General features: G+C 38.1%; 1 protein-coding gene across 6 annotated transcripts in view; it reads left to right on the forward strand.

The window, feature by feature from the left end:
* Positions 1-14,414, forward strand: part of LOC128862025 (uncharacterized) — a 453,726-nt gene that overhangs the window by 120,915 nt on the left and 318,397 nt on the right. For all 6 annotated transcript variants that reach the window (XM_054100424.1, XM_054100422.1, XM_054100423.1 and 3 more), the window contains one exon: positions 12,231-12,345. In XM_054100424.1, coding sequence (XP_053956399.1) covers positions 12,231-12,345 — 115 coding nt within the window. The remainder of the gene's footprint in view (positions 1-12,230; positions 12,346-14,414) is intronic.

Consider the following 14,414-nt stretch of genomic DNA (forward strand, 5'->3'; position numbering starts at 1 on the left):
CCAGTTCCCTTATTAAACCCAGGATGGAGCTGGGTTGGATTGAGCGTATGTGCTTTTCTTCTGGCTGCTGTTAGCCAAGATGTCTCAATCTTCTCCGCGCTATAACGCTGCATTCCAGGATAAGGTGCATTTGTGAGAGATGTATATAATAACTTTAGAAAATGTGAATCAACAAAGTCCGAACTAAAACGTCGAGCAAAAGCAAGTACAGGATATGATTTTGCAATACTGCAATTAAATGTCTTTGGAAAGAGAATTTAGAGTCAAGTACCACACCAAGACCAATAATTTCACTTCGATTTAATAAACTAGAGCCACCAATATGGTAGGAAGTGGGTAAAAGAGAACAAAATTAAGAAAAAGAATTATAAAAACCACTTGCTTATATTTAATCTAACTTTTTCTTTTACACCAAGCAACGAAGTTATCTAAATCAAATTCAGGATTTATAGAGTCCGCTGTACTTTCAATCATCAGCTCCCAAAAATTTAGGAATTATTTAGGAACTATTTATATATAGGAACTATTTTGGACTAAGTAGGCAATTGAGTTGTAAAATCCTCTCTCAACGAACAAACCTAATATTCTATAAGGCTTTGATCATGTTCGTCCTAACGTATAGCGCAGAAGCTTGGACGATGACAACATCCGACGAGGCGTCCCTTGGAGCGTTTGAGAGAACGATTATACAGAAGATTTTTAGACCTTTGCACGTTAGCAACGGAAAATATCGCAGGCGATGGAACGATGAGCTGTATGAGCTTTACGACGACATAGATATAGCGCAGCGAATAAAGATCCAGCGGCTACGTTGGCTGGGTCATGCGATCCGAATGGATACAAACGTTTCCGCTCTGAAAGTATTCGATGCAGTACCAGCTGGTGGTAGCAGAGGAAGAGCAAGGCCTCCTCTGCGTTGGAAAGATCAGGTGGAGAAGAACTTGGCTTCTCTTTGTGCTTCCAACTGGTGCCGGTTCGCACGAGAAAGAAAAAGGGGAAATGGCTGTCACGCTTTGTTAAACTCGGCCAGAATCGCGCAAATGGTTATCGCGCCAATCAAGAGGACCTAGCTACTGCCCTGAGGTACAACAGGGGACGCAATAAAAAAAAAATAGATGACGGAATATCAATATTTACAACACATTTCCGAGAGCAGAGATAGGATCTAATCCATTATAAAAGAGTGGAGTGAAATCCTAAAGCCCTCAATTTAGAAATTTTATCAAATACTTTTGAAAAGCCTGTGGGGACAGTGTTAACTTAAACTTTTTTTTGAAAGATGATATACAATATTCAGAAAACACTGCAAGATTTGAAACAGTGGATCTACCTCTCATAAAACCGTGTTTATTTACAGAGATAAACCGGTTAACTACAAAATAAATTTTATCTTTCACTATAAGTTCACATAATTTTGAAACCGTAATCAATTTGGCAATTGGTCTATAATTGGCAATATTATTTGTATTGCCACTTTTGATCAATGGTTTAATTTTTGTTACTTTCCGCGCATCTATGAACTCTCCACGTTCAAGGGATTTTCAGAACATTAATAAAAGTGAATAGTCAGTTGTAGAGCAGTCGTCAGATTTTGTTGATGCCTTAAGTTGTCGAATTCCATCTTCAACATCAGAAAGCATTAAGGCTAACGAACCAATATTGACTTAGGAATTCATGCTCAAGTGACACTCATAATTCAAATCTGAGTCTAATTGGAAATTTGAACGGAGGAAATCTCCAAAAAGATTACCTGCATCTATAGAAGAATATGCCTGAGTTTCATTATAAAGTGTGGTTAAGTTTCAAGGGCCGGTATTGGTTTTGAATAAAATACAATTTTTTTAGGAAATTATTGTCATTTCTCTTTATTATGATAATATTGGTATGGCTCAATTTTGGGTGGAACAAAATATTGGCCAAATGACCGCACACCTCCATCCGATGGTCAAAATTTAGGTGTGGTTCACATTCAACATCAGCCCTTGAAATTTAACCACCCTTTAGTAGAGAACAGAACGCATACTTGAACATGATTTTCTGGACTTAACATATCGGCAGAAGGAAATAGGACTTAAATTTATGTCCAAATTGAATTTAAATATATAATTTCGCTTTAAATTACTATCCAAAGATTCGAGTACTCTACAAAAATGTAAATATTTAACTTTATGAGTGATGGAGTGTGAAAACTTAAACTTTTTGAAATATTTATTTTTCATTTATCTTAAGCTTCAAAATATCTTAACAATCGGCTACGTCAACCCCAGTAAATAAGGAATCCCAATGTAGAATATCAAGAGCTAAATTAATTTTATTAAAATGAAAATTTCTAAAACAAAAACGTAGTCACATTATCAGGTGCAGACAAGAGGTAGTCATAGGGTATGCGCATTCTACAGGGTGGGCCATATAGCGTTTGCTTTTTGAACCACCTATTTTTTTGAGAATGGTAACACAAATGACATGTCAAATGTGTTCATAATTTACTGAAAGGTTTAACATTTACGAAATGGGGCACTATACGCTTAAACAAAATTGGGAAATATTGAAAACCTATTCCCAAAGTGGTGAGTTTTCTTCTTCCGCGGTTTTAGTAAATGGCGAGCGTTACCGTGACATGCTTAACGAGTTTTTGTTTCCAAAAATTGAAGAGGATGACATGGACGACATTTGGTTTCAACAGGACGGGGCAACTTGTCACACTGCCAAAGTTACACTCGAACTTTTGGCTACCGTTTTTGAATTCCGATATCAATTGGCCGCCTCGGAGCTGTGATTTGAGCCCGTTGGACTATTTTTTGTGGGGAGCCATCCAGAGACGATTGATGCTTTAAAACACGAAATCGAAGTTGCTATTTATGAAATTGGAGCCCAAACAATCGAAAATGTGCTTAAAAATTGGGTTGATCGAATGGCCTACTATAAAGCCAGTCGTGGCAGTCATTTGAACGATATTATTTTTCATTCATAAATGACAATGTTCAATCTTCAAAATGAAGAAAAAAGTTTGAAAAGATATTGATTAGTTTTTTTTTTATAGCCGATTCAAAAAGCAAATTTTACATGGCCCACCCCATAGTACAGAGAAAATTATATAATCATTAATAAAAATGAGATCAAGAATTCAAGAAAGACTATTTGAGAAACTATTTATCTGAGCCAGTCAAAAACTCAAAAAAGTGTCAGTGAAATTGGTTTCAGATATACCTCTAACATTGTTTTATGTCCAATCTATATATCAGCAATACTGGACCATTCAATATTAATAAGATTGAAGCCACCCAGAGCACAAAAATTGTCCTTATTAGATGTTCGAGCTAAAGCGTTATCCCCATGCGCTTTATTTATTTATTTTGTTTTTATATCCTTGGTCACTCGGCTCGGCAGGATAGGGCCTCGCCAATACTCTTCCATCGTACACGGTTCTGGGCTGTTATTTTTGTGCCGTCCCATGTGATGCCCGGCATCTGCTAATTCGCGCAACATGGACCTTCGCCATGTGATCTTTGGCCGACCGCGACTCCTGCTGACTTTCCGGTTCCAGTCCAGAGCCATTCTTGTGATGTTATCTGGTAGTTTTCCAATTGTTTGACCCAACCATCGCCACTTTCTACATTTGATTTGCCATAGGATGGACTCCTCATTCGTTGATCACTCATGTCACAGCGTGTCATTGCTGATGGTGTTCAGCCAGAATATTCTACAGATGATGCGGGGGCATTTGTTGACGAAAGATAGTATGCCTCCGTGTGATGCTGTTGGAGACCAGCTATGTTCCACTTCGTTACAACAATCCAGACTTCACATATAAGCTGAATATTCCCAGTTTAGTGCGCCTGGAGATTTGCGAACTCGCTCGTACTGTATGCATTCACTCGAACGCCACTCTTGCTTTGTTTTTAGTCTGCAGTTGACATCTTCATCTGCTCCATCATCTGTCGTGATAGTGCAGCCCAGGTAGCAAAAACTTTTGACGAATTCCACCAGCCAATTATTATAGGTCTTGCTTTATTGTGGTTGAATCTAATAGCCTCGGGCTTGCCCATTTTGACCTCCAGTCTGACTGCACGTGCCAGCGTGACTCGTCTCTCCGCCTTCGCTTGCATGTCAGTGAGTTTGGAAGAGAGGAGGCATGTCATTGGCGAAGTCCAGGTCCTCAAGATGTCTGTGAAACTCCATACGATGCCTCTTTTGCGCAGGATCAATTGACTCATAACGTCGTTTAGGACGATGGCGAAGAGAAAGGGCGGCAGGAGACAACGTAGAGTCGGACCAGCATTTGAGCACTTATTCCATTCGCCCGGAAACAAAGATTAGCCAGAAACCCGTTGGGATTACTTGAGATAAGGTTATTCTCAAAACGAAACTCGATATTACTGTGAAACATAACGAACTTTTCCCATTTTTCAAGTAATCGATAACTTCTTATAAGGTGTTCGCCAAGTTCTGGTGAAATTGAGTTCTACATACGTTATCCTTTGGAAGATAGCTCTTTTAGGGAAGCAGTTGTATAAGATGTATTAAACTTTGATACGTCCGATTCTTACTTATGGTGCTTAAATCTGGACTGCTGGCGATTTGAAAGCACGATAATGAGAAAAATCTACGGTCCTATTCGGCTTGAAAACGGCACTTATCGCATCCGTTACAACAACGAAATTGAAAACCTTATTGGTGGTGAAAATGTAATACGTTTTATTCAAGCGCAGCAGATTAGTTGGATTGGCCACATCATAGGAATGCCCAACGAAAGAATCCAAAAAGGGTGTTTACTTTGCGTCTAATAGGAGGAAGAAAGAGAGGCCGACCAAGAAAGAGATGGCTTGATGATGTCGAAGCAGACTTAAGAGCGATGAATGTTCGTAATTGGAGAAATGAGGCAAGAGAGGGACTGAATTGGAGGAGGATTGTTGGTGAAGCTATGGTCCACCACAGACTGTGAAGCTAAGAGAGAGAGAAAGAAAAAGTTTCACCACTTGTGGAGAATTGAATGTTTTAAAATGATTTCGACCTTCCTGAATCCCTATTTGTACTAAGTCTTGCTTACTCTTACTTTTAAGTTTTATCTCTAAGTATTACCTTTAAGCCATTTTATATCCCTAGTCAGTAAGATTTGGTTATGATGGACTTGATAAATTAAATTAAATGAGATTATTTTTCAATAAAATTACTTACATGTTTTACATATTAGGTTTTACTTTACAAATTTAAAACATTTTCAATCTGTATCAGTCTTTTTATTTAAGGAAAGCAAACATTTTTACTTTCTGTTTCTTTTTTTCTGGAAGCGTTTGTTCTTGTTAATGTTAATGTTAATATCTCCCTCGCTCCCACGTTCCCTAAGCATTTTGTATGCCTGCACGATCGCAAAGACTTCTGCTTGAAAAACACAAGCAGTATTTGACAATTTTAAGTAAATAGATAAATTGGCTGATTTATAGAAAACTCCTGCTCCGACTCCCGATTCCATCTTGGAGCAGTCAGTGAAGACACAGGTATGTACCAGCTTCGATGCAGATTTTCTCCTCATTCCAATCCTGCTTGCTTGGAAAGATTGCCCTGCCATGACCTTCAAACTCCAGTTTGCGGATAGAGACATCTGTTCGAAGTTCAGAGAAATGCGGTGTTAACTGCCTAAAAATGCGACCATGTCTTTTGAGGCCAGAGGCCAACCTCTTTTAACCAGATTACACTTTGAGCAGCGTTAACCCTGTAATTACTTTAAAAGAAGTTCTGCAGTTTATAAATTATAATATATTGACCGTTTTCTTGAAAAATTTGAATCTTTCGCCCAATAAAGGCTGAGGTAATCCTTTGAGGTGTAGTGGCCTTCAAAGTTGTTCAGGCTTTACAGCCATTGCAGGCATTGGGAGTAGGCAACTTCATGCGATAATTTTCAGGCGGAGATTTACTCGCAATGTTTACGTTTTGCACGAACATTTGGGGGCGTTGCAGTAATTTATATTTCATTGTTATAAATATCTGCGCATTTTCCACTTTAGCTAAATTTAATAATAAAATTAATGCTTTCTCCATATCATATTGTTACATGTCTATAGTCACGTCCCCGCTATCAACTGTATAAGATGTTTATTCATCATACCCGTTAAATTTCCACAATTTTGTTCGCTTAACGCTAATCCATTTAGCCATGCCCATCCGTCCGTGTGCATGATAGCTCGAGCAAAAACTAATATATTTCAATGAAAATTGGTACGTACTATATATAACTCTTTGTCCAAAGCAGCTGGTACTGCAAATAAAGGGTTTTCCAATAACAGGTGTTACAGGTGAATGGATTGAGCTATCGAGAGATGATTAACGATTTTTTATAGCCGGAATTGGATGGTATTGATTTGGACAACGTTTGTTTTCAACAAGTCATCGACTAACATTCATAGCGTACGGTTGTGTTTAGTAGCGATATCGGTGATTTTCTTTTGCGTTTCATTCGCGTTCTTTTTCAACTTTGTTTCAAATTTGTTTTACTCATTATCTTTAACTTAATAAGATGTCCAATTTTTTCTGGTGCTCTAATAAGGTTTTAAGGTAAAATGTCCCCTGGGGTTCTCTTGGAGATAACAGGTTTGCCTTGTTGTCCTCAAGTCCCAAACCAAAACGAAAAAAAGTACAAAATATTACAAAAGAAATATTTCCGGCTCTACCTTCGGTGAGGAAAGATAACCCTAAATATATTGCAGGAAGTGCTATTAATTCCAACAAACCACTAAACAAATATTCTTGCTTTGCTGTCCACAAAGCTCTAAAGAATATTTTCTCAGAAAACATTGAAATATCTAACCTAAGAGATGGCAGCCTATTGCTTTTTGTGAAGATCGCTTCAGTTGCGAAGAAATTTTTGGCTACTACTAAACTTATTGGAATTTGCGATGTAAAGTTCGAAATGCACCATAACCTCAATCATTCCAAGGGTACAATATTTGCACCTTGTCTCAACGACATTCCTGAGGCTGAGATAGTTGAGATTATGAGCGAACAAGGGGTAGTTTCAGCGTATAAATTTGTCAAACATATTGAAGGTCAAACTATTGCCAGTGGTGTAGTTTTACTTACATTCGATTTATACACATTACCAGAAAAAGTTGAGGTCGCCTGGTATACCACCAAGGTAAGGCCGTATTACCCCAACCCAATGAGGTGCCGAAATTGTCAAATTCTTGGCCATACCACCAAGCGCTGCAATAATACACCTGTTTGCGACACATGCGCTCTCCCCCCTCACACCCCCTCGCCATGCTCCCGTACTCTCTGTGTAAATTGTTCGGGCAACCATGCTGCCTTTAATAGAACATGCCCGAAACATGTGCAAATTGAAACAAATAATTGTCATTAAAACGGACAAGAAGTGTAGCATGCGTGAAGCAATAAAAATACATCGAATGCAAATTCCTCCTGCTCTTAATGAGCATTCCCTCTCCTTTTCAACAGCAATAAAAAATTCAACTTCCAACCAACAAATAAATCCCAACAACGAAATTAGCACTAGCAATCTCCAAAATAACTCTACTCATAACAGTAATGAAAATATACTTAAGAGAAACTCTTCCAACGAAAATATTTCAAACACACCAACTACATCATTCAAGTCAACATCAACCTTATCCTCCAACAACAATTATAATATTCACCTAGAAACCGGTTTCCTCTCCTCTAGCAGGAACAACGATAATATCAGCACCTGTAACATAAACGCGAAAGAAAACAATGAAAACACCGATAGAACTATTGATCTCGCAGCTATTAATGCAGTTGATAACTACACTACTAACACCAAGATTACATCCTTACTCTCACAGCTCTCTTCCTCCGACACTTCTTCACCTCCCCCTCCATTATCTGTCTATAGCAATGAAATCCATTCACATAACATAGAGTAAGTGATGCGAATATTACAGTGGAACATAAATGGTATTTTTAATAACTACGTCGAACTAAAAATCTTAATTAACGAATTTCAACCAGAAATAATCGCATTACATGAAACTCACATTCCATTTAATAAAACTGCATACCCTCCAAATAAATACATCAGCTACTTTCATAATTTCCCTCAGAACACCAGTTGTAAGCAAGGTATTGCATTCTTCATTAGAAGAACAATTAACCATAAATTAATAACTATTAACTCTAATATATCATGTTTAGCTATACAAATAGTCATTGGTTCCAAAATTACCATTCTTAATTGCTACATCCCTCCCCATCAAAACTTTAACTGCAAGGAGTTAATTGATTTAATTAATATATCAACCCCATTAGTAGTCTTGGGAGACTTTAATGCTTGGAGCCCCTTATGGGGCTCTAAAACCACTAATGGTAGAGGAAAAACCATTGAAGACCTCAGTTTATCTCAAAATCTTATTGTTTTAAACGATGGCCAACCAACGCACTTTTCAACCCACAAATCTTTCACCCATCCTGATGTAATCCTTGTTTCCGCATCCATTTCTCCCAAATTTTCCTCTCGCACTTTAAGTGAACTACATGGCAGCGTTCACTTTCCTCTGATAACGTCTATTTCCATTCCAAAGTGGTACGAAGTCAAGCCAGTATCAAAGTTTATTACAGATAAGGCAGACTGGGTTAGGTTTCAAAGCATTGCTGTTGATTTAACGAATAAAAAACGAGTATCACACAACATCAACAGGGTAGCAGCTAATATTAAATCAATAATCCGTTCTTCTGCCCACATATCAATACCACAAACAAGCACTAAAAAATTTTCCGCAAAGTTACCTTATTGGTCTAACTTGCTTACCTCTTTGAGAAATAAAAAACAAACGTTTTGGACAATATCTAAGAAAACAATGAATGATTCTAATTTAATCAACTTCAAAAAAGCAAACGCAGTGTTCAGAAGAGAGTTAAATGCTGCTAAAAGAAAATCATTGGAAAAAATTACGTCCAATATCACCCCTTCTTCTAATCCTATACAGATTTGCTCTGACATAAGAATGCTAACTGGTTCCTCCCCTCGTTTTCACATACCATTCGTATACAATGGGCAAAAATCTATTTACTCTCCACAAGATATCGCCGAACTATTTGCCAAATCTTGGTCAGCTTATTCACATAATTGCAATTTTCATCCCACATTCAACACTCAAAAAACCCGCTTCATTCATTACAGTTATCCAAATTCTTCCCCTTCACCCAAAGCCTCCTTAATTGAAATGTCAATTTCAACTTACGAATTTGACTCCACGATTTTTAAAATGTCAGAAAAAACACCTGGGGCAGATAAAATTTCCTACACAATATTGAAAAATCTACCCTACGCCTTAAAGAATAGTCTAGTAAATCTTTATAATGATATATTTACTTCAGGTGTTTTCCCTCAAGCGTGGAAATCAGCCTTAATTATCCCCATCCCAAAACCAAATAAACCTTCTAACCTCACTGCTAACTACCGTCCAATATCCCTACTTCCATGTATATCCAAAATATTAGAAAAAATTATAGCGGTACGAATAATGTGGTTTGCAAAAATAAACGGATTTATCTCTTCCCACTAATTTGGTTTCCAAAAAGGCGTGGGTGTTATTGAACCGCTTTTATATTTTGAGCATTTTTCTAACACAGCTCTAGCATCAAGTAATCATGTCTCAGATTGAAGTTAGACTTTGAGAAAGCGTTTGATAGGATTGGCATCCATGTGGTACTCAGGCAACTTAAACGCTGGAAAGTTGGCACCAAAATATTTAACTTCGTTAAATCCTTCTTAAGCAACCGGAAACTCTCAGTCAGCGTGAGGAACTACAGATCGCAGACTTATAAACTAACAAATGGTATTCCCCAAAGGCTCACCGCTTTCGGTGACGTTGTTCACAAAAGCATTTAACGAAATCAGTTCAATCATTACCTCTAACTCACTTGTAGAACATTTCACATACGCAGACGACGTTTTGATTTTCTCAAAAATAAAAGACCTTAAAGAAGTAACAATATTTTCTCTAGTATACTAAGTAATATATGTAAATGGTCCGAATCATCGGAAGCTATTATCTCAACGAACAAATGCTCTACCTTTCATTTATGTAGAAAACATGTCTGTCACTTTCCTACATTATCCTTCTCAAATATACTAATTCCTCATTGCAACTCACTCAAAATACTAGGTTTAATATTCGATAAAAAACTTACTTACAAAGAGCATTGTAAAGCTACTAGACTAAGTTTGTTTGCTAGACTAAATATAATTAAATTTTTGTCATCAAAACATTGTCATATACATTCACAAGTACCTGTAAATATCACAAAGGCATTATTGCTATCAAAAATCGATTTTGGGCTTTGTATTTATGGAAATTGTTCAAAAGTAAATCTAAACCAACTATATGCTCCCTACCATGCAGCAGCCCGAAGAAGTATTCGTGCTTTTCCGACGTCCCCAACGAAAGTTGTTCTCACTGAAGCTGGATTACCGGATAATTTCAAAACCGAGGTTGATACCAATTCCAGCCTTTCCTCCAAACATTAAACCTGATGAGTTCCTGTTAACAGACCTGTCTAACTTACCAAAGGAATCTACTTCTTCAGAGGTATATCTTCATCACTTCAACCAAACATTAGCTCAATTGGAGAGTGATTGGGAGACTATTTATACAGACGGATCCAAAACGGACACCAATACTACGTTTGCAGTAACAAATCAGCTTGGTGTCACCATTGCCGTCGGTTCATTGCCAACTTGTAGCAGTTAAATACGCTTCCCAGAAAAGGAGAAAATTTATAATTTGCAGTGATAGCAAATCTACTTTGGATGCTATTAAGAACCAGAGAAACGAAACACCACTAGTTACAACCATTCGAAACATATTAGTTCTCAATAAAAACACTATAAGAATCATGTGGGTTCGTGGCCATTCTAGGATACCAGGAAATGTGGGCTAAAGAAGCCGACCATGAACCATTACATTTTAGTGATGATATTACAAACAAAGACTATGAATAAATTTTACGCAAGTAATTGGAATACCTTTCAGCACCCTTATAAGAAATACAATCCCACCGGAGCGAAACCTTTATATCTCTCTAATATAGCCTGTCAAACTCTAAAAAAATTCACGCGACTCAGGATTGGCCATTCAATATTTACTCACGCTCATTTGCTAAATGGTTCGCCCAAACCACTCTGTCCTCACTGCAACTCCATCGATTACTTAAGAACAGATATTAATAGTATTACCTTAATTGGTAAATTCATTTCACAAACTAGATTAAGTATATAGATCATTAAGCTCTGAACAAGCCATACAATCCATAACAGCTATCCCTAACACTCACCCCAAAAACCATCCTTCCCCTCCACCATAGTTCCTCCTCCGGGTTATCTCTCGAAGAGGTGATCACAATTGGCTACCGAAATCTTGTGATTTAACACCTTGTGACTTTTTTCTTTGAGGCCACGTGAAACAGAAGGTCTACGCCAACAGCTCAGGGCCGATTCAAGACCTCAAAAATGGAATTCGTGAGGCTATCGAGGACATAGGGCAGCCACTTTGCAATTCGGTTATGGGAAATTCCATGAAAAGGATATTGTCCTGTAAGCGTGGTCGTGGTGGTCATTTGCCTGATGCTATTTTCCATTATTAACGGCACACCTTCCTCTTAATAATGAAATAAACATCCGATCATTTATATTAAAAAATAGCATTTTTCTTTGAATATCAAAGTAACACCTCTTATTGGAAAACCCTATAGAATGCTCACTTCCCATATAACGGTAATTAAAAAAAACATTATGGTGGAAAATTCCTCAACTTTGGTACAAAAGATGAACCCAGAAATACGACGGATGAAATTGTGAAAAATGGGTGGTGCCACGCCCAGTAATGGGTAAATGCATGTATCTCGTCAACGCCTTAATAAAACTCGCCAAAACTTGTATTGCACCTCATCTCATTTAAAAATGACATAATTCTAATGAAAATTATGAAATCGGATAGAAACCGCGCTCACTTCTTGGTCTTGTTAATATTTCCGTTCGCCTGTCTGATGTTACAAACTATAACTCTCATTATCCATGCATTTGTTTCATTTCAAAAATTAATAGCCAGCCCAAATTAAATTTTGCTAAAATATGCGCAGGTATATAAAAATCGGTTTGGACCGAATTTAGCCTTCCCCACGTGTTCTTATTTTAAACTTTCTTGAGTGAAGGAGTTTTAAAAATACCTTTTTTGTACGTGTTTGTTCTATACTTTTAGAGATCCCGCTGCAAATGCACTCAAGTTCTTAGATGTGGTAAACATGAATGATAAGTCGCAAAAATCGCATTTTTACAAAAATACACTAATGGAAGTGCTGCCGCTGATACCGAGGGTAAATATAAGCAGAACTTGTATTATTTATTATGCATATGTACATATATACAAGTGTATTATATACCTAAGAGTGTGTATGCTTCAGAGGCCACTTTGGTTAAAACGCATGGGATACTAAACGCGCTTGTATATGAAATACCAAGGAACCCACACAGCAGAAGTGAAAAACTCACTTTAAAAAACAAATCATTATTGCAACAAGTGTAGTGACCGTAAAAGTTAAAGAACCCACTATTAAACTGATATTGCTAAAATATTATATAATATCTTGTTTTCCGTGAAGTTGAGGGTAATTAAACCCGAATGGTTGACCGAGTCAGGTGTTTTTTGAATGGCAAAATAAAATTTTGACACGTTTATGAGACATCAATTGCATGGCACATAAAAGTACCTGCAGCCATGAAATGAAATTTGAAAAGGTCGAGCCAAAGAGCACCAGGAGATTTGGTGGCTCCTAAAACAGTCAGGCTAAAAAGCCCATTGTATTTAAAGCTCTGGAAAGGGGGTAGATAATCAAGAAGGGAAGGAGAAAAGTATCAGAGAAAGAGATTGGAAAGAATAGAGACAGAGAGAGATAGTTAGTCCTGTGAGAATTTTCCAGATTCTTTGGCAAATCTGTAAATATTCTCTAGTTTTAGAGAACGAATGCTCATGACATCGGAACCCAATACTCGTAGCCGTGCTCTAGCAAAGGCAGGACACTCACAGAGAAAGTGTTCAGTGCTATCCGCCTCCTGCAAGCATGACAGGCATAACGGGTCCTCGATGATTCCAATGGTGGTCATATGCTGGCCTCATGGGTTGTGTCCTGTAATATGGTAATACCGACCATCAATCGAACGTCTTTCCTTCCAAGTTTTAGTACAAAGTTTGACAGTTTTCTGTTCGGACTTGTCACAAAACACTTTGCAATTCTGCAGCGTTCCAGACCGGACCATCGCTCTTTATGTAGATTGCCTCTGGCCCCTGTAGGGCAAAGCTGATCCACGGTTGGCCAATTCGTCGGCAATTTCGTTTCCTTGAACACCGGAGTGTGCCGGAACCCATATAAGTACAAGCCTGTTTTGTCTTGCGACAGAACTAAGCTTCTTTTCACATTCTTGAACAATCTGTGAGGTTTGCTTCGCGTTCTCCAGAGCCTTCAGTACAGCCTGACTGTCACTGAAGACTCCAATCTGTTTCCCGCTCCATCTTCGCTCGGTTATCCATTAGGCTACTTTCAGGATGGCAAAAACTTCTGTTTGGAAAACAGTTGCCATTTCCCCCTAGCATAGTGATACTTATTACTATCGTTTAAGTACCATCCGGCTCCAGACCCTATTTCATTCTTGGACCCATCGGTAAAGAAAATATCCGTCAAACTTCCCTGCATGCATTCTGAGCAATCCAATCACGCAATGGAAATCTGACATCCAATTTCCTTCCAAATGAAACTCTGGGTATCAGGTCATCTTTAGGTGCCAAAAACAGTGGATACTGCTCCGACAGCAACTTAAAGATTTCTCTGTGTCCCGAAGTTCCATCTTCGTGCCAGAAACCATATTGATGGAGTCTCCACATTGCTTTTATTGCTTCCTGTTGTATCTTAAGATCCAGGGGGAGCAAATCAAGTATAGCATTTAGGGCATCACCAGAGGTTGTACTCATGGCACCCGTGATGCATAAACATACACTTCTTTGCAGCCTGTATAATTCCCGGATTGTGGACTTAACCATGCTCCGTCGCCACTAGACCACAGAAGCGTAAGTGATGATTGGTCTGATAAGTGCTGTGTATATCCATGGAACCACAGCGTGTTTCAGACCCCAGGTTTTACCAAAGGCTCTACGGCATTGCTGAAAAATTTTGAATGCACGATTCACCTTCAGTGAAAATTGTGTCTCCCAAGTCAGCTTCTTATCAAAGATTACTCCTAGATATTTAACTTCATCGGAAAGACCAAGTGTCACACCTTTCAGCGTTGGAAGACTAAGTCCATCCAATTTCCGATTTCTCGTAAACAAGACTATGGTTCTTTTGTTCGGATTAACGGAAATACCTTGTCTCATGCACCAGTCATCGATTTT

Source organism: Anastrepha ludens, chromosome 4 (assembly GCF_028408465.1).
Source record: "Anastrepha ludens isolate Willacy chromosome 4, idAnaLude1.1, whole genome shotgun sequence".
NCBI lineage: Eukaryota > Metazoa > Arthropoda > Insecta > Diptera > Tephritidae > Anastrepha > Anastrepha ludens.